General features: G+C 42.3%; 3 protein-coding genes across 9 annotated transcripts; 1 reads left to right on the forward strand and 2 right to left on the reverse strand.

The window, feature by feature from the left end:
• Window positions 1-41: 41 nt before the first annotated feature.
• On the reverse strand, window positions 42-2,917 carry myl7 (myosin, light chain 7, regulatory). 2 transcript variants are annotated; one of them, XM_064353817.1, is made up of 7 exons: window positions 2,777-2,917; window positions 2,346-2,456; window positions 1,971-2,046; window positions 1,671-1,775; window positions 1,044-1,122; window positions 454-568; window positions 42-315 (listed from the first exon to the last, which is right to left on the reverse strand). In XM_064353817.1, exons 1-6 carry the CDS (start codon window positions 2,777-2,779, stop codon window positions 475-477), a joined length of 468 nt encoding a protein of 155 aa, XP_064209887.1. In that variant the 5' UTR covers window positions 2,780-2,917; the 3' UTR covers window positions 42-315; window positions 454-474. The 2 variants fall into 2 exon arrangements, with proteins under 2 accessions (XP_064209887.1, XP_064209886.1); XM_064353816.1 differs by having other exon boundaries at window positions 520-568; window positions 2,777-2,916.
• An 800-nt stretch (window positions 2,918-3,717) lies between these two features.
• Window positions 3,718-13,436, reverse strand: gck (glucokinase (hexokinase 4)). Of its 5 annotated transcripts, none has more exons than XM_064353854.1 (10): window positions 13,057-13,436; window positions 9,334-9,496; window positions 8,619-8,773; window positions 8,332-8,451; window positions 8,136-8,231; window positions 7,798-7,897; window positions 7,047-7,230; window positions 5,742-5,897; window positions 5,114-5,347; window positions 3,718-4,910 (listed from the first exon to the last, which is right to left on the reverse strand). In XM_064353854.1, exons 1-10 carry the CDS (start codon window positions 13,108-13,110, stop codon window positions 4,763-4,765), a joined length of 1,410 nt encoding a protein of 469 aa, XP_064209924.1. In that variant the 5' UTR covers window positions 13,111-13,436; the 3' UTR covers window positions 3,718-4,762. The 5 variants fall into 5 exon arrangements, with proteins under 5 accessions (XP_064209924.1, XP_064209926.1, XP_064209925.1 ...); XM_064353856.1 differs by having other exon boundaries at window positions 12,398-13,436; XM_064353855.1 differs by having other exon boundaries at window positions 10,061-13,436.
• A 1,234-nt stretch (window positions 13,437-14,670) lies between these two features.
• Window positions 14,671-19,830, forward strand: LOC135264883 (synaptobrevin homolog YKT6-like). 2 transcript variants are annotated; one of them, XM_064353869.1, is made up of 8 exons: window positions 14,671-14,828; window positions 15,487-15,631; window positions 15,762-15,844; window positions 16,112-16,212; window positions 16,396-16,500; window positions 16,686-16,751; window positions 17,348-17,449; window positions 17,936-19,830. In XM_064353869.1, the coding sequence occupies exons 2-8, from the start codon at window positions 15,528-15,530 to the stop codon at window positions 17,969-17,971; spliced, it is 597 nt and encodes a 198-aa protein (XP_064209939.1). In that variant the 5' UTR covers window positions 14,671-14,828; window positions 15,487-15,527; the 3' UTR covers window positions 17,972-19,830. The 2 variants fall into 2 exon arrangements, with proteins under 2 accessions (XP_064209939.1, XP_064209940.1); XM_064353870.1 differs by having other exon boundaries at window positions 14,777-14,891.
• The last annotated feature ends 370 nt before the right edge of the window (window positions 19,831-20,200 follow it).

Consider the following 20,200-nt stretch of genomic DNA (forward strand, 5'->3'; position numbering starts at 1 on the left):
TATGTAAACAGAGACCATACATTTAATATATCATGGACAACTTGTATTAGAACACATATTTTATTATCGCTCTTCAAACCGTTGACTGCATTTCAAAATTGAAAAGATTTTTTACGACCCAAAATCACCTTTGCCTGACAGAAAAAAACCCATTGTAAAGTAGCTGCAGGAGTTCTTGTGCATCTTTGAGGGCGAGGATGCTGTTTGTTTTCACGATTCCTCCTTCTCATCTCCATGTGTGATGATATAACACAAGGACTTGTAGTCAATGTTGCCACTGACGTCAATTGGGGCGACAGAGAAGGCCTGGTCCACCTGCAAGAGTGAAAATGGCTTGTTGCTTATATCAAGAATGCCTGTTTCTCACTGAGCTCACGGATAGAGCAGCCTGTTCTAGGTGTGAATTTTCACAGCTGTGTTATTCATTAATTTATTGCTTTGAATGCATGTCACCTCAAGACTTGAGCAAACTTGTCAATGTGCGCAGCAATTTGGAAAAGTAAAAGGATCCATATGCACCTCCTCAGCTGTGAATTTGTCAGCCTGATTCATCAGCAGTCTTCTGAACCTTTAAGGCAAATAAAGCAAAAATGTACTCACAGACCTCTGAATAGCGTCCAAGTCAAGGTCAGTTATACTTCATTATCCCGTTTTAAAAATAAAAAATCCTTTTTCTATCCCTTAAGAAGGCAATCACAACACACCATGCTTAACATATTAAAATACCCATAGATTGATAGTTAAAGTTTGATTTCATATGAGAAATGTTTTTGAAGTGTACACTGTTTATGTGTTTTCCTTTCATTATGTTTGTTTGGTAAGGAATGAGTCAAAGGGGACAACATAATTAAGTTTGATCGCCATAAGGAATAATAGCCCACAGAACAGTATATGTCTGCTAACTGAAGCCAGATATACACAATGTACATCTGTATTTGAAGACGTTTTATTTGAACAGATGGTAACAGAAGTGGAAATATCTGAAAGAAGAAGCAGAATGTTGTAACCGGTCAGCAATTCATGGTGGGCCTGTTAGTACTTACTCATCCTTGTTGACGAAGCCTGTGCCGTTTGGGTCGAAAAGTTTGAAGGCGGCAACAATGGTATCCTCTGGGTCGGTGCCTGAGAAAATAGTACCATCATGTGGCTTTCGTTTGTGCGTCAACTGTCTGACAATGTGAAGAAGAGAACATGTGACCACATCCAGGGTTGACCTACAAAGGTGACCTTGAGGCATGACACCACCCAGTAATTTGATCATACACAAGAGGTCAAGCTTTTGTATGTCTTTTTTTTTTTTTTTTGAAAACTCAGTTTTTCAGTTCGTCTTTAACCTGATTTCACGTCAAATATTTTAGAAGATTGAGTGCAGTTTGTGCCATATCTCCAGTATCCAATGACTCATGCATTCTGCTGACAAGCAAATTAAAAAGGCTCTATGTACAGAGATGGTAGAGAAATGCAGGGCCAGTGTCATAAATTAACCCATATCAATTCAGTTTCATGGAGTTACACAAAATTAAATAACAAAATGAGCTTACAATGCAGACTGTCAGCTTTAAGAATATTTACATCCATATCTAATGATCTGTGTAGGAATTACAGCCCTTGTACAGACCTTGTATTATAGCTATTTTCATATCTTATCACAGAGGATAAGCTTGACTCACCATTGAGTTTCTCTCCAAAAAGAGTGAGAAAGACAGTGAAGTTGATGGGACCTTTGCCCTCAGCCAGCATTTCCTGCAGCTCCTCGTCCTTCATGTTCAGCTTCCCTGTAACACAAACACGCACACAGACACACACAGACACACACACACACACACACACACACGGAACACACAAACACATGCACAGGCACACACACACAAAGAGGCAATTAGCTTTAGATTAGATTCACACCGAGCTACAGAAAGATATAGATAAAGGTTTTTCCCATTTTCTTAGTCTGAGGAAACAGGAAACAGTACCTAGCTGTGCATAGGTTTCCTTGAGGTCCTGCAATTTAATGATGCCATCTCGGTCTTGATCAATGCAGCTGAAAGCCTGCCAGTATATACGCAAAAGTACATCACCAAAGGTAAGGTCATATTCACATATAAACTTACATGTCATATGTAAAGAGTTCAGACTCCGCTCATATGTAGGAGATCATTATTCTTTTGGCTTCAAGTTTAGAAATATCTATGGCACAATACTACCCAGGTATTATAGCAGTGAGCCAGTATGTTTGACTAGCCTTTGTTGTACATACGAGTGTGAGTGAGAATCACTTGTATGACGAGATATACTTGTATGTCACGCATGCAGTTGTTTTAAATGTCCATGCAAGATATAAGCGTTACCTCCTTGAACTCCTGTATCTGAGACTGCTCAAACATGGAGAAGACGTTGGAAGAGCCTCTCTGTGAACGCTTGGCAGCAGCCTTGCTCTTGGCGGCTGCTTTCTTGCTGGCCTATCGGACAGGGGACACTGGCTAATGTCACACGTTCTCTGACCTTCAGAGTTCGGCTTCACCATTTCCACTTTCCAGAGGACCTTGTGCAAAACGTCACTGAGAAAAACTGAAACATGACTAAAAACCTCAAACAAACCAATAACCACCAGCTTTTCACTTAAATTTTTATCTTTCTCTTATAATAATAATAATCATAATAATCATAACAATACACAATTATTCTTCTCATTTTTGATCTTTAAGACTGAAGGGACATTTCACTTTTCCCATAGAAAACTATATGCGAGTATAACACGCGTATCAGCTGCAATACTCACCATGTCGGTGCTGTGTGAATGTCTTTGTGTCCCAGGCCAGAACAGTGATGGTGTGGTTTATATGTATGGAATGCCTTATCTGTTGACCTCCTATAATAAGAAGGTGGTGGGCACTGCGGGGCCTTACATGGAAATTCACCACCCTTTGGTACTACTGACCATGATAAGTGTACAAGTGCCAGATTCCTCGGGGTGGAAGTGAGACAGATAGAAGTGAGACAGAGAACAGCAGCTTGGCTCAACAGTCCCAGACACGTTGGTAAAGGTGCATGAATATCCTTTAAATATTTGTCATAAATATTAGAAAGATAATTGGACATTCTTTGTGGTATTTTGTGTCACTTGTATTGGTTAATGTTTTTCACTGATCAAAATTCATGGTTGTGTCAAGAAACCAAGGGCCACAATATAAAGGCTGCTTAGCTCTGGCCCTAGATTCGCATTGTATTCTGCCTTTCACAATACAACTTGAAATAATTTGGTGAGATAATTGCCTGAATTATGATAAGTGAACCTTTGGTCTTAATATGTGAGTGTAAAATTAACCTGTAGAATCCTCAGAACTGTAGCCATGATACAGGAGAAAAAGTGCGTGTTAGCCTCATTAGTTTCCACAGCATTCAGATGACTGTTTTTCTTGGAATACCGTGAACTTGAGTGAGACGTCACTGGAACCGATGCACTGCTCGACAGGGAAGAGCTGACACAGCTTACCACATTTGTCACACTCTGGTTTTACTGCTTACTCCCCACCTCCCCCCTCCCCACCCTTCCCCCCCATCATCCACAGCCACAGTCAAGGCTGCAGGGACAGCAGTTCACACACAAACTGCCTTTTGGACAGAAAGCAGCCATTTTACTTTTGGTTTTGTGATGCTGTTCATACAGTGCTGAAACTCAGCCAGGGGCCAAAAGCTCTATGGTGATGATGAAACAGGAAGTTGGCGAACCAAGAGTGAATTTATTGACATTATAAAGGTCCAGACAGTGCAGTTCTTATATGACAGCATCTCCCCATTTACAATTTTATTTACAATGATTTCTCACATGTTCAAAGCACATTCTGTTCTTAAAAATAACATGCTGCTAAATAATGTATTACATATCTTGAAAATGTCCATATATTACAAAACTGGAAAAGTATTATATAGGATTTTGTTTCAATTACAGATAAGACAGATGAACATAAGAATGACTCCCCAACTAAGGTACTGGGCCAAGAAGAAGGGGGTACCATGCTTACATTGGTGTAAGTGACATAGCTATTGGAAAAGGAAAACACTTAGCTGAATAAAATAATAGCTAATTCATATGTTGGTAAGGAATAGCTTTAGCATCACATTTGTTACCCATTCTTACCTTGCAATTCACCACATTTAAAACCAAAGTGTTGTTCCAATACAAACAAAAAATTCAAATTCCTCTTCAAAATACTCTTAAATTTCCATCCCTCTTTATGCTATGACTCAGCACAGTAAAACCATGCTCAAGTCCATAACACAGCTAGCATCCACATTAGACACGGTTTACAACTGTGCATGACAAACTGGCTGTTGAACATATAGGTGTCAAACTGTTTCATTACTAGCTGCATTATCAGAACACTACAGTGGCTGCTGTGCAATTCAAACAGTATTCACAAACATGCTTTACCATTGTGGACACTTGGATAGGACATATGTCCCTCCAAATTCTTTTAAGTAATAACATGCTTGTGAAGTTTAAGAAAGTGCTGAATTAATAACAAACTCAAGTTTCTTAACATGTTTGAAAGCTCTGCTAATGTTTTCTGATGCTTCTGCGGCTTCATTGTGAAGTGAGACTCCTCTTCACGCAGTGCCCCACGAGTCTTGGAATTAAATGGCAAACCCCAATAAGAGAGCGCTTGAAACCTTGGAAGGATGGCCAATGTATGTGATCCATTACGAAGCACTTAAGCAAGATGTTCTTGCGCTTCCTCTAGTGGTGGGAGGCTGTAAGACATCCTCACTGGGCCAACATGCAGGCTGCCATCTTGCAGGCTACTGCGGAAATCAGTGCCGCACCCCGTCCGCTTCCCTCTTCTGATTGGATAAAGGTGATGTCACAATGAGGCGTCAGTTCCCGAACTATTTCGTGGAACCTGTCTTTAAAGCTGGGGAAGAAGATTGAAACCAGGATGAGAAAACAAGTATTCTCAAAGGGGAAAGGCATGTTTATTACTGAGTTAAGAGGCCACTCAGTTGCATGAGATTTCAATTTCCATTGAGTCTGATGTGCTTTGTGGGTACACTGGAAATTCAAAGGGGTGTGATGAAGACTATTTTCAACCCCCCTCCTTCCCGCCCTTGCCCTCACCAGGGGTGCAGCTTGTAGACGGAGCCGTCGACGCCCACGGTGATCTTGAGCGCCTCCTGGCTGCGATGCTCCCTCATGCGGTTGATGACCCCCGCCAGCCCTGCCCCGCACATGTGCGCGGCCCGCGTGGACACTCTCTCACAGACCAGGCGCACGACGTCGCAGTCAAACTCGGAGGGCAGCAGACCCAGCGTGGTCAGGATGTTGTAGATCTGCTTGCGGTCCCCAGAGTCACTGTCAACAGGTACGGGAGGGAAACATGGCCCTGTGAAATAAGCCCTTTGCAAGTAGGTGCCTATCTACACCGCTTTTGTAGTTTTCAGAAGTCAGTTATACAATTTATGTAGGTGTGAACTCATTGAAATTTACACTGATAAACACTGAAGTGGCAGTCTGAAATCCCATTGCTGTACAATCAGACTAAAACAGTGTCTTTACGCTTCTACTGTCTGTTCATAAACTGTCCTTAACTTTAACATGGACTTGCCAAACTACTATTGTTCAGAAAAGAAGAAAAAAAATTATTCCTAAACAAAAAGTTCACAAAGATCACAAAATGTTGATTTGATGTAAGCTTGGCCCTTCGAGATCAGTGGTGGTGATTACATCATCGGGGCGCAAGGCTCACCTCTCCACCTGGGAGACGAAGCGAGTCTCGAAGCTGCCCCTGGTCTTCAGCAGGTCAGACGCCTCGCCGTTGAACAGCAGGTCTTCGTTGATGAGCTTGAGCAGCACCAGCCGCACCAGCTCGCCCATGTACTTCCCGCTGATCAGCTTCTCGTAGCTGCGAGGGGGAGAGACGTGCGTCATCGGACACATCGGACGTGCATCACTTCCCTTTCAATATCGGGGGGGGCGAAAGGGCCAATGGACCTCAGCGGCCGCCCGAAAAAGCCCCCGATGTGGCGCACTGTAAACACCCATTAGGGAGCCAGCCGCTAATGACACGAGCCACCGCCATTACGGGGCATTAATTTGCGTCTGTAAGCTAGATTGATGGCGCCGATTCGACTGCGCGTCGCAGAAAAACAAGCCGGCTGCCCGGAGACCGGACAAGAGCCCCGCGGGGCTCGCTGCCCCCGGGGAGATCACGGTGCGATGGGTCCCTCGGAGCGGCGCGGCATGGCGCGGCTCCAGCGACGCGGCTCAGCTGACGTCCACCTGATCCTGTCTCACCTGCAGGGAGGTTATTTCCTGGAAGCAGCCCAGCTCGTTTCGCAGCGTACGTGTGCTCCATACCAGTGGTTTCTAAACTGCGGGTTGGGAGCCACTGCTGTCGTGGCAGGGGTTGAGGATGTTCACTGTGAACATTTTTAACTTTAACAGTATATTGTACAATTTTTATTGACATTCATCCAAGTCAAATTACGCACTTTTGATGTGGATTACGTCAGACTATGTCAACATAGAAAATGGGTTGCTCTTTAAATGGATTGTGTTCTATATGGCCGATATGAAGTTGCGATGTATTCAGGTGCGCATGTATGTACCAAGGGCAGAAATTAAGAGGAGCCAGACAGGCCATGCCCCTCACCCAGTCTGCAATGTTAACCCCATTCCACATCTGCTAATCTGTCACCCGCCACCCCACCCCCCCTTTCCGGTTTAAAATTGTAAATCTTGCACCCAACACTGACCCGACCCCCACTCCCCCTTCCTGTTTCTGATACCACCCCCCTAACCTGCCCCCCATTCTGTGGCCCCCATGGTTAAACATCGAAAGTCTGGTACGTTCCCACACTGTGTACGGGGCCACATAATCAAATCTAAAATTGAATAAAACAGTTATTACTATGACAACACTTACTAAAACAGTTACTACTATTACTATTCCACAGATATCACCAAGGTGAAGGAATGCAGGGACAGTCAGGGTGGGGTGGGATGGGGTCAGGCGTGACTCTGGGAGGGGCTTACGGCGAGCGGGACTCACAGCTGCTGGCCAGGATTGAGTGACATCTCATCCACCAATCGGTCGTACTCCAGGCGGAACTCCTCCAACTCGCCGTTGTCTCCAAAAGCTCCCCATTCAGTGTTCACGCACATGCGCCCCTCTTCCCCCTCCACCAGCTCCACTGTGCGCATCTCCTCCATGTAGCACACATTGCAGCCCGTCCCTGAGCACCAGCGAGAGAGAGAGAGAGAGAGAGAGAGAAACAGAGAAGGGGAAATGGAAGTTGTTAAAGAGTAAATACACTACACAGCTACTCACTACACCTGTATGTACTAAAGAGTTTCATTTAAATGTTGGCTTTAGAGCAGGAGTCTCAAACTTCACTCCTGGAAAGCCATGGTATCTGCTGGCTTTTGGTGTACTATCAAGTGTTTAGTAAGTCATTGACTGCCTGAAGAATTTGTTTACAGTAATTGGCAGTTGATCGTAAGGTAACCACAAAATCCTGCTAATACTGCAGTCCTCTAAGCCTTTTGTTTATCTACTCCCAACTCCCGAGGCTCTGTATTTAGAGCAGTGGTCTGCAACCCTGGTCCTGGAGAGCCACAGTGTTTGTTGGTCTTTGCTTTCCATCTTAGAACTGTCAACACATTCAAATCTGAGAAACCAAACGAGATGAGGTAACAGTAAGCTGATTTAACTGAGTGGAGAGTAAAAGAAAAAAACAGTAGACCGTGAGGTGTTCCAGAACTGAGGTTGAGGACCATGGATGGAGAGAATTGCTCCTCACCTACAATCATGCCGACCTCACAGCTGTGGTCCTCATAGTAGCAAGATATCATGGTGGCCACGGTGTCATTTACCATGGCAACAATATCCATCTGAAAGTCCTGTGCAGTGGAGAGCCATATTAGCTTCGTTTTAGTTTCATATCAGTACATACATTCATTTAATGGTGACAGCAGGTTGCTACCCTGATTGCTATACATCATCTTCTACAGGACTGTGGGCTAGCAAAGTAACCATCATACACAACCTACTTTCTTGCTGATTATCACTACGAACACTGCCGGTTTTTAACCGGCATGGCTGCCGCTCAGAATCTAAGCTAACGAGAAGCTGACTTACCCCTCTCCTCTTAATGGCGTCTCTGAGCAAGCCCACCACGTTGTTTCCCTCGGCCCCGGAGGCCTTGAAGCCCTTGGTCCAGTTCAGCAGGATTCCCTGGAAAGGAAGGATCAGACAGGCGCGTGGGCATCAGAAAGGAGCCGCTCACGGGCAACACTGGCTGTGCGGCTACGCGCAGCGCGGGTACGGCTCTCACCTTGTCCAAGTCCTCGTGGCGCACGGGGAAGGAGAAGGTGAAGCCGAGGGGAAGCTTCTTGTGCTTGAGGTTGTGCTTGGTCAGGAAGTCCGAGATGCATTCGGCAATGTAGTCGAAGAGCTTAGCAGGGCAGGGAGAGACACGAGCACCGGTCAGAGCGAATTGAGAGGGTCAAGAGGGTTATGGCAATAAGGCCGGCCCGAGCTAAAGGGCACAAAGAAGTAATTCATCTGACCACTATGCCCATCTGGCTGTCCAGCGAGGCCTACCTCAGGCCTGGCTCTCACCATTTGAGCCGTGCCCGTCATGGCATCCTCCGGGATGGAGTACATCTGGTGCTTGGTCTCCACCTTCCAGCCCGTCTCCTCGTCCTCCCCCACCTTCACCAGCATCACCCGGAAATTAGTCCCTCCCAGATCCAGGGCTAAAAAGTCTCCCACCTCTGACGGGCAATCACAAGAAAAATAAACAAGGTTCGTCAGTGTGCCAGTAGACTCATTACATTACACTGCATTCTGGAATTTATATTTCATTACAGTACATTACTGCCATTTAGCAGACTGCAGACGGACTTACACGGCTTACATTCTTTATATAAAATCTATGTATACAACTAGATAGTCTACTGAGGCATTTCAGGTTAAGAACATTACTCATGGGTACGATTACCCAGCAGGGTATCAAATTCACAACCTTATGGTTACAGTTACCTAACCATGACACCACATTGTTGGGATCCATTTTTAAATATGCTTGCAGTCTTTTCGTACTTTAGGCCTGTGCATTAAAATGACATTTATATCCCTATAATATTTACATGGATGCTGATCAAGAACAACAATGTCCCTCCTAGAATTTCTACACAATATTCTGGTTAGTCCACCAATCCAGACTACCCAAGCTGAAGCTTAGTTTACATTTTTTCTAATATACTGGTGTGTGCTTTTTGTGGCTCACCGACGGCGCGCAAGTGTTGTAAACAAATATTGTAACGAGCATTACCAGAGCCCTCTGGGGTGGAACGCACATAAGTGGGTAGCATCTTCACGCTAGCCTTGTCGTGTGTCTCCAAGCGTAATCCACGATCCATTTCATGTTGCATGCGTCTCATGACCTCCTTGAGTTCCTCCTTCTTCAGGAGGAACTCCGACAGAATTTGCTCCACCTGCAAGGAAACGCAGAGAAACAAAAAATGAAAGAGAGCACCAATACTGTTGTGCACCTTTACCACAACAAAAACATATCTGAGTCATTACAGCTGTAGTATTGTAAAGTGTTACGTGCACAGTATCTTATGTTGAATCTAACAATCTTGGGCAGTGGATTTAGCTTAGGGAATCGAAAGATTTTGCATCAACCCATTAAGCCATGTATTACAGCATTCGTGACGCAATACTTCGTCACTCCTTTTATTTTAATTAGCAATGTAATTTACAACAAAAATGAAAGCCTGTAAGTTCCCCATTTTGTCATCTTATCATAACATATCTACCTCTGTTAAATTTCCTACATCTGCTTATGAAGTTTTTAAGTTGTCAGCAACAATACAGAAAACCCAGTCTAATTAAAAAATCCTTAAAAAAACATTCTCTTATAATTAGAACAGTACTTGCTGCCTCTCACAAGTTAGGTGTAAGTTCAAGTTCTTAAAGCTGCCTTTTAAACACCTACTGTGTAAAATATATATTTTTAACAATGCTTGCACCCACCGAGACACTAGAAGTCTTACCATGAGAACTCGCTCCACAACAGAGTTGCATCTGTTGAGCACCTTCATCTCCTTGCACGTGACAAAAGGTGACTTATCTTTTCAAGCAACACACCTGTGATTGAGTGCTCAAGTGTGTGTGGATGCGCGGGTCTGCAATGCTGAGAGCAGATGGACAGGAAACTCAGCCGTTTTTATGCTCCACTGATGTGGGCTGGCTGCTGCGGATGTTGCATACACACACACACACACAAGTACACACACACATTAACACACCCACACCCAAACACACACACACATACACCCTTACAAACACACACTCACACGCACCTGCACAAACACACACATACACACACACACATTAAGACACCCATACCAAAACACACACACACACACCCACATACACACGCATACACACACACAAAAACACACACACATTAACACACCCATACCCAAGCACACACACACACACACACACCCACATACACCCTTACAAACACACACACAAACACACACACACCCGCACCTGCACAAACACGCACATACACACACAGATGTACATGCAGCACACACACATGCAATCAATCTTATCCATCTATAGCACCAGGGAGCTGTCAGTCAATGGTGTCTCTTCTCGTCTTACTAGACATCAAACATCAAACAAGCTATGAAAATGATCTAGCATATTTACACTCAAACCATGCCATCAAGTACTGCTAGTACTGCTGATTTTCATTAATACTTCCCCAATCAGTGACATTAGTCAGTTATCTATCAGGAAGAAAACACCAGCGGTAATATTCAAGGGCCACATTTCAGCATCCCTGATCTAGTGGCTGGGAATAGACGATTCTTTTCATTTTAGAGGTCTCCCAGTGGAGTCATAAATATATATATATATATATATATAATTGTACTGACCCACCAGTGAATAAATTACCAATTACAAATTGTTTATGTTGTATTAAAGTACAAAAAGTACATATAACCTTCTGTCTTAAGAACTCCGCCGTATAAGTACGGAACAAATTGTACTTATTAAAAGGTCAGCCCTTTTTCAGTGGTCAACAAACTCCTTAGTGTCGTTAAGGACTAAATGATTTTGTAACTGATGTATATACAATGATGTTTTTACAATGGTGACAGACACTTTAAAGAAGAATTGATGGGTTCCTGTAACATGTGTGTGTGTGTAGGATGGGGGTGGGGGAAGCAGCTTGTAGCTGCATTCACAGAACTGTACATAGAGTGCAAACACTCCCATTGAAGACAGATGAGGTCAGGTGACATTGTCTGTGTTTGACTTGTACGTTGTTTGCTGTCTTCTGTTAACATCACACGTTCTGTCAAACCTCATTTCTGGACATGACGTGCAAAAAAAAAAATTTAAAAAAACGGGTCCAATTTTCTGCTTTCGTATTTTTAACATTTTAATTACTGGAGCACTGATCACTCTTCACGTTCTGTGTTTAAGTTGTGGCAACCCAAATGTAGAGACGACTTGAATGTGTGCCAAGTGCTTTTATGTGGATGATTTCCATGGCTTATTAAACACAGTTAGAGCACTCTTAGGCTTGCAAGGTGATTAACCTCACAAAAGGTGTAAGTCAGGGACGTCCAATCTTATCTGAAAAGGGCAGATGCGGGTGCAGGCTTTCGCAGTAAGACACCTGATACAAAACGTGCTGTGCTACAACAAAAAAACCTGCACCCATATTGGCCATTTTCAAATAAACTGTGTACTTGCAACCGTAGTGTAAGTACAAAGAAAACTAATATCCTATTCTAGATATAGGCAATTAAGTTTCATGCAAGTTCAAAATCTTTCAAATTAGCACGCTTGGATGTAACAGTGCGTCGAGATCAGTTGTCATACTGTAGTAAAAAAGTGAACTTGAACAAAAGTCAGGATTTTATTCATCCAAAAAGAGTATTTGTTCTGTCACAGAATAAAATATTAATTAATATTTTGTCAGATTAAGAAACGCGTCGCTACGAGATATTGCAAATAACCTCTTAGCTGCGTCACCTTGGGTGTATCTTTTTTATCATCATTGCACACAAATTATTTGTCTTTCGTGCTCCTTTATTTTATTGCTGAGAATTTCCATTGTGGTGCACTATAGTGGTGCTACTGAAAAAAACCGGAACAATTGCATCGCCACGAAGCAAAAACATACTGCATATGTTTAAGTGAAGGCAACTTTTTAAGCAGTTTCTACCCACACAACCTCTTCACCATTAACTTTAATAATAGCACTTCCATATGAATATTGGGACTATTCGGCGAAAGGTAGGTATTTCATAACCTGTCATTTTACTTTGATATTCAAATAGTGACGTTAAGAGTCTTCCTACCTTCCCCATGTTGCGAGGATCCATGATACATATCCCACCGGTCATGAGTACCCTTTGGCAGGTAAAAGTCTTGTTGGCCGAACCAGCGAACAAAAACGAAGATCTAATATTTTGGTTACTAGTTTGCTTTCTGCTGACAATATTATTTGTAAAACACAAAAATCCCGTGGCATTAAGTATCCAAACTTTAGTGACCAGGTTGTGTATGTATTGACGAATATAATAAAAAAGCAACCGCCTCCGTGGATCATTTATCCTTCTATCACAGTCATTTTTAGAATATGAATAGTCTACCTCCCTGCTACATCTTCGTTTATTTTACATTACTGAGTTTTTTAAAAAAAAATTTTAACAGAGAGGATTATTCGTAGTATGCCGTTTGACGAAAATGTCCCATTTTCAGTGGACGAAATATTTTTAAAACATTAAAAATATATTTTTTAAGTCAATATTCAGATTGATCTCCAAATACTGCAATACATGTCTCATTTATAAGGCTCGAATTCTGAATTTTTGTGGAAGCATCCTCATCTCCAAAAAATCTCATCTCCATTGTCCCATCACTGAAATAGATGTTCACATGGTCCGTTTAATAAAGTGCGTAACCGTTCCAGTGTCTTTGTAGATTCCTAATTGCTATAACACTATGATGACAGTACCTGAAGGCGAAACGTTTTCTCCATTCCCGACGATTTTAACCATGCAACTTCCATACTCACCGAGAACAGTCTAAAATAGATCACCTACCATCAGCAACAGGTGCGCAATGGGCAGAAGTAGCTTCCTACATTTTCTCTATGCGTGATAAAATACCGCATTAGCTTCATATGCCTTCTGTCGCCAATAACGTATTTCCCCCTTCCTTTAAAACAAGAATGTACTTTTTGATATTTGATGTATTACATGTTATATATCATAGCCTTCCATAGCCTTACGTTGCTTCACTATTCCTTGGCCTTTTTTTCCAGTATCCATAGCAACCAAGTTCAGGCCAATCTCAACCTTATAAAAACACTCACACCTGTCATCCTGCCACAGACACTCAACCCACAGGTGCTCTAAATTTTTTTTTTTTTTACCGTTGCCATGCCAAGTCATTCTACCCTGGAAGCCTCCTAATCCACTCATTTCTGGTATGGAAAACATTTGCCAATATAAGTGATCCAGAGGAAATTGTTAAATGGAGCAAAATACTCTGAAAAACATTGGCTAGGTATAACACTTACAGTGTCCTGGAAAAGTATTTGCCCCCTTCCTGATTTCCTCTTTTATTGCATAATAGTCACACTGAACAGTTACAGATTGTTAGACTAAATGTAACATTAGACAAAGGGAACCTGAGTAAACACAAAACATTTTTAAATGGTTATTTCATTTATTCAATGAAAAAAGTTATAACAAAATGACAAGAATAGGCCATTCAGCCCAACAATGCTTGCCATTTTCCTCACTAAATTGTACCTAGTAGTGCTCCGATTACCTACAGGCTGAATAGTATCTGTATCAAGCCTGATCTTGAAAACCCCACAGAGTTTCTGCCTCGACTACACGACCTGGAAGGCTCTTTCTTATTGTGGACTGGAGTCATGAGCACTGACCTCAGCTGAGGCGAAAGAGGCCTGCAGTTCTTTGGATGTTCTTTTTGGGTCTTTTGTGATCTCTCGTTGTGGTTTGGTGGAGTCCCAGAGCCTTAGAAATGGCTCTGTAACCCTTTGCAGACATATTTCAACAGTTTTTATCTCATCTATTCTGGAATTTCCTTTGATCATGGCATCGTGTGCTTGTAGAAACTTTGTGATTTCTACTTCACTCTGATGGTAAGGTTAAAAATGAGTAATGCTTCGATTCAACAGTGCTGGCTGCACTCAAGCCTGGCTGCATACAGTCAGCGGAATCTAATTATCAACTGAGTACCTATAAAGCGGCCCTTACTTTTTCACGGGTGATATGGGTGTTTGATAACTTTTTTTCACTAAATAAATAAAATAAGAGATAAATAGACTGGATGATGAACGTGAGACAAATGAGAGATAGAAATTATACCGATATATTGCATCTTTTTTACTTGTCCGATTTCCTTTCTGAATATGATTCCATTATATAGATTGTTACTGTTTTCGTTTGCGGGACTCTCCTACTATTGTCGAAGGGGATATAAGTCTACAACAAGAAGGATTTGGTATAGTTTCTGAATAAATTTAAATAATTTTAAAAAACATATTTCGGTGCGTATTAAGGCTTTTACATCATATTATATCTTGTGCAACCCGACCGAGTACGACTGTGTGTTTGAAGATTTGACTACATTTACGGTCGCATTATCTGCGCGGAACTGTACACGGAGAACTAACAAGATCACGTTCCCAGTCGGCAAACTTCTGTGTGGGGACAGGGGACTTTTCCCGACAGTGACGTGGGTTGTTAAGAGGACGTGAGTTGTTTTCATTTCTCTCTCTCTCTCATTGGTCTGATGATCACATTAACTGGTAAAAAGGTAATGTTTTGAAAACGAACGCGTTTAATCTGACATTGTTAAAAGTGGTTAAAGATACCGACTTATCTTACGAAATCACGAGGTACTAATTAGGCTAAAGAGCAAAAGCAGTGTTTAACAAGGATAACATTCTTTAGATCATATAGCTGGCTAGCTATAATCAGGAAAAGGTATGATATCTTCAGCGTCAAAGGCATCGACACTGTTGGCTTAGTTAGCTAGCTTATGATAGTAACGAATCGAGATCTTCGCCCCATAAATAGGTGCGCCGTGTTGGTTTGCCCAATCGAGTTAGTCAGCTAAACGACGGAAACCAGATTACCAGCGGCAGACTGCTGCCTTGAGAGCTATCTAGCATTTAATTAAAGTGCACAGCGCGGCAGAGGTTTCAGCTGCTAATAATATTATGTGCGAGTTAACTATCGTTAGATAACAGACTAGTTTAGTACAGCTACTACTAGCTTGCTAGTCAGCTTAATAGGTCAGTGTCACGAAGAATCAATGCGTGACCCCACTTATACTTTATTAATGCAGAGTGACGCTTGCTCGTTACCTCGTGATTTGAACTTGCACTGAATCACTCCTTCTGTCGCAGAGGCAACTGGAGGGACTCGAGACAAACTTGTCTGATTCATCATGAAGCTCTACAGCCTTAGCGTCCTTTACAAAGCGACGAACAAAGCAAACCTGCTCAAAGCGGCCTATGACTTGTCCTCCTTTAGTTTCTTCCAGCGATCCAGGTGGGATTTCAGCTTAGTTGTTGTGATTGTAGCGAATGTACTGTTTTCTGTAAATGGTACAAGCATGCTACTTGTTCGGTAGCTTTGTTGTGAAGAAGGCAGATGTATCTTAAGTTTGTGTTTTTTCCAGTGTGCAGGAGTTCATGACATTCACGAGTGCCCTGATTGTTGAGCGCTCCCCACTTGGTACCCGGGCTTCAGTCAAAGAGCAAGGTGAGCGACTGCCTTTTCCACACACTTCAGGACATGCTTTGCTTGGTAGGTTGCCTCCTGTAGTTGCAGTTTAGAAAGGATGCCGTGAGCTTATTTTAGAAATGATGGCCTGGGTTGGTTGGTATGGTTCTATTTTGGCTGTTAAGATGTTGTTCATAAAGAACATGTTAATGATTAATAAGCCAGTTTGATACTCAGTCAGTGTCTTGCTTCCTAGTAGTGTCTCAAAGTCAGACGAGGAGACACTAATGGCTTTACTTCTACCAGAGTACCTGTGTCACGTGTACGTACGGAACGACTCTCTCGGTGCTGTAGTGATTGCGGACAACGAGTATCCTCAACGAGTGTGCTTCACTCTGCTGGACAAGGTATGTTTACCGCCTTACTGGCTCAGTTAACCTAAGAGAGAAAATGGATCAGTCTTCCTTAGTGTTATGGCACCAAGACGTGCCAGAACCTTAAACTGCTCAAGATGTTTAATGTGCCTGCCTGCCTGTCTGTCTATCTGTGTGTGTTTGTGTGTGTGCATGCATGCATGCTCTCTGTCCCAGGTACTGGATGAATTCTCGAAGCAGGTGGACAGCATAGACTGGCCCTCTGGATCCTCAGACACCATCCGCTACGCTGCTCTTGACAGCTACCTCGCTAGATACCAGGTGAGTGTGGCATTGGAAAAAGATGAACCGTTTTTGGGCTTTGCAGTAGCTGACCTCACCACACATTTTCCATTACTAAGCCTCTGCATTGATTTTACTCTGAACCTCATGTCGTGCAGTGTGTCTTCACGCTGTGTGCTCTCTTTCTGAAGCCCTTGTCAAAGGTGTTCTATTCCTTGTTCTAGAATCCTCGGGAGGCAGATGCAATGACCAAAGTTCAGGCTGAGTTGGACGAAACCAAAATCATTCTGGTGAGACCCCATATTTTGTTTGTTCTAACATCCGTGCCATCAAAGTGAGTTGAAGGCCGTGATCATTTTAGTGGGTTTGTGGAGGTAAACTCAGATTGCACTGGTAGAAGCTGGCCCAGGAGCCTGTGCTGTCCTTGCACTTCAGTTTCTTCACTGACAAGATGGCCATTATTGAAGATTGATAATTTATAAAGTTCAGTCAAATGTGATACATTTTATTCCAATTTTTGGTAACCCTAAGCGAGCCCAAGTGATCACATTCCCAATTTTTTCATGTAATTAAACAACCATACTCGACGGTAGATTGCAAGTAAGTTACAAAATGCTTACTGAAATAAAACCACGTGCTAGTGTTGTTTTGGTTACTGCTTGTCTTTGGAGTAAAATATTTTGATGTGTACTGTGCTTCACTCCTTAAACGACCTGTTTGCTTGCTTTGTATTAGAAATTGTACCAACTGTAACCGAGGATGTAGGTGTACTGGCCTGTTGTTACGGTGATAAATAATTTAATGGAATTGCTGAGCTGTGTAGAGTAGTGCCTGCCAGTGCTTTTGTGTGCGGGTTAGGGTTGTGAACCCATTGATGTTTCTCCAGCACAACACCATGGAATCCCTGTTGGAAAGAGGGGAGAAGCTGGACGACTTGGTACAGAAATCCGAGCACTTGGGAAGCCAGTCCAAAGCCTTCTATAAGACTGTGAGTAAATGGAAATAACACTCGATCCACCCTCCTGCTCTGCTCAAGCCAAGCCAGTCAGACCTCTTCCCAGTGACTGACGACCAGGCAGTTCTTGTTGTATAAGGTGCCTGGAAGATGAAATTTGATTAAGCAAATTTAGTAAAATAGCATTTCCGTTCCAGCACTGTCCTTTGGTTTTTGTCAAATGGACCTTCCTTTTACATGGTTTTCAAAACTGGCCTAAAAGCATAGCCTGCATTTATCAAATGTACATCTTTTTCTTCTTTCTTTTCTTCTGCTTTTGGACATTTGACAATTACTTTATGCTTTTCAGAATGATACTTAAAAGGGCTTTAGAAGGGATAGCTTAAGTGTAGGTGTTTTTTTTTAATTGCAGCATTGAGCAATTTATCGTTTGTAATTAATGTGTGCAGTTTTTAAATAGAAAATTATGATGGACAGTGTGTCATCCATATCCATTAAACGTTATGCATGTCTCTTCAGGCGAGGAAGCAGAACTCTTGCTGTGAGGTCATGTGATGGTGGTGCATTAGCCTGCTGGACCTGACTGTGTTGGCTCGCCACTCCATTCCTACAACCGACGGTACACGGCAAAGGTCGAGGCCCCTCAACCACACCTTGGAGAACATTGGGGGGAGTGGGTGTGTCAGGAAATCCCTTCTGAGGGCCTGGTTCGGGGATAAAGGGGGGTGATTTAAAAAGGCACACTTTTGCTATGTTTTAAATTGTCAAAAAAGAGTGGTTTTAACCGTTGGAGGAGGCGGATATCCTGACTTTGATGTCCTTGTTGGTTTCATCTCAACTGCTAGGAAGCTGATGTAAATGAAGGAGTGATTCTTCTGAGTAGGTCCAGCTTTAGTCTAATGCATTTTGTCTGTTTTTGTCTCTCAGTTCTAGTCTAATTCCTCAGTAGAGGAATCCAAAATATTAGGCTGAAATGCACTGTGCACATTCCACTGAATTCTGAGCTCCATCTCCAGTGGGCTCCTGACTCTGAACTGGTAATTTTGTTGTGCACACTAGAGGGCGCCAGCACCTTACTGTCCTGCTTGATGTACGTGTTTTGAGGAAGGTTTCTTCATTGCTGGGTGAGAGCCATTTCAATAATTTAAAGCTGAATAAAACAGCTGTACACCACACAGTACTAATAGTAACGGCACCAGTGTTAAATTTACAGGGGATAGTCATTGCAGGGATTGGTTCCAGAAGGGCTCTTGTACAAATCATCCAGGGTTTGGATGGAGTCAATAGCTCTCACTCTAATAACACTAAATTTTCAGCAGTTTAACTTGCTGGGCCGAGAGTGCCATGTAGCTGCTCGTTTGTATAAGATTATCGGCTAGTGAAATGTGGACTATTGAAAGTGAGTGTTTTGCAATCAGTGGTCAAGTGAACTCAGCTGTGTGAATGTGTATACCAGTATTAGTCCGGAAAGCTTGTGTGACAGGCTAGTGTGAATTCATGCAGTAATTAAAAAGCCTTCGGCCAGAACTGGTCAAATTTCCTACAAGTTGTGGGACAAGACGGTTTGGGCTAATACTATTAGAACATTCCTAACTTATCTGTATATTTGTGAGATATATAGTGAAAAGAAGGGCAAACTTGACCGCTAAGCTCAGATAAAAAAAAACTGGTCTATGTCCATCTGACTGGTCCAGATCCACAATACCGTTGTGGTGCAGTGTGAGTGCATTTATTGAAATTAGCCTCCTTCCTCAAATATTTCCATAACAGGTGATAGAAAATTGACATTTTTCACTGCGCTTATGTGTACAATTGGCTGCATTGCCCCCTGCTGGCCATGTGTGCACACTACTGCCCAGATGCAGTCCCCAACCTGGAAAGACTTGAGAAGCTTTTTGTGGCTAACCAGTACCTGACTAACCAATGTTATCAAGTTTGTTTTTGCTTTGAACCCGCCCCCCCAAAACCGATTCTTGTTTTTGATAATCAACCATGAAGCAGTTGTTCATTTTGCCTTGTCTGAACTGTATATTGTATAGTCATATTCAAGAACCTCTTTCTGTGATTTGTGTAAAGTAGCCCTGAGTAATTCCATCTTACCAGAGAAGTTTGTCATTCTCATGAGCCTTCTTTTTCTATTGATGGAACAATAGGCATTTTCAAAGAAACAACATTATATGCATTAATACCTTATGTTAAGTATCTATAATTGGAATATATTTGCTGGGGATGTGTGTTAATATCCTGCATTTAAGGTGGTAGTTGTCAGTTTTAGCTTGATTGAACTAGAACTATGCCACAGAATTTAACCATGATGGCCAAGCATGTACTGGTGTTGTCACAGTTCATACAAGTTAAAAATAAATAAATTAATGGCCAACACCATGTAATTCTCTCTATTCCATACTTAATAAGCTTTTCTTTAAAAAAAAAAAAGAAAAAAGATCTAAATGGTTTGACATCCCATTATAACAGGGTATCAAAATAGGACTGTATTATGCTTTGGATTTAACAAGCTATTTATAAAAGTTTGCAGTAGAATACTTACAGTAATAAAATATGTACCGTTAATGCCTTCAGTTCAGGTTGCATATGTCTGCTGTTTATGTGATTGGTGTTTGTGTGAGAGAAACACAGAAGTGTTTGTGAAACCTGGAGTGGACCCAATGTTTATTGATGTTCATGTGTTCTCCATGTGCAATATTACTGAAGTCTTATGTTGGAAAGCTCCTGTGGCCTCATTTGAGTAGGGGTCAGTTTGGTATCAAGTTAGGCTAGTTTGTC

Source organism: Anguilla rostrata, chromosome 10, assembly GCF_018555375.3.
Source record: "Anguilla rostrata isolate EN2019 chromosome 10, ASM1855537v3, whole genome shotgun sequence".
Taxonomy (NCBI): Eukaryota; Metazoa; Chordata; class Actinopteri; order Anguilliformes; family Anguillidae; genus Anguilla; species Anguilla rostrata.

Bases quoted from the DNA above. Each gene is read 5' to 3' on its own strand.
- LOC135264883 (XM_064353869.1), top strand. From the start codon at position 15,528: ATGAAGCTCTACAGCCTTAGCGTCCTTTACAAAGCGACGAACAAAGCA. The intron at 16,213-16,395 runs GTATGTTTACCG...TCTCTGTCCCAG, and splicing joins GCTTCACTCTGCTGGACAAG to GTACTGGATGAATTCTCGAA. The intron at 16,501-16,685 runs GTGAGTGTGGCA...TCCTTGTTCTAG, and splicing joins GCTACCTCGCTAGATACCAG to AATCCTCGGGAGGCAGATGC.
- gck (XM_064353854.1), bottom strand. From the start codon at position 13,110: ATGGAAGTTGCATGGTTAAAATCGTCGGGAATGGAGAAAACGTTTCGC. The intron at 8,232-8,331 runs GTGAGAGCCGTA...CTTCCTTTCCAG, and splicing joins GCCACGAGGACTTGGACAAG to GGAATCCTGCTGAACTGGAC. The intron at 5,898-7,046 runs GTGAGTCCCGCT...TCCCCCTCGCAG, and splicing joins CTCAATCCTGGCCAGCAGCT to CTACGAGAAGCTGATCAGCG.
- myl7 (XM_064353816.1), bottom strand. The intron at 1,776-1,970 runs GTACTGTTTCCT...TTTGTGTTACAG, and splicing joins GGAAACCTATGCACAGCTAG to GGAAGCTGAACATGAAGGAC. The intron at 316-519 runs GTGCATATGGAT...TCACTCTTGCAG, and splicing joins ACAAATTCACAGCTGAGGAG to GTGGACCAGGCCTTCTCTGT.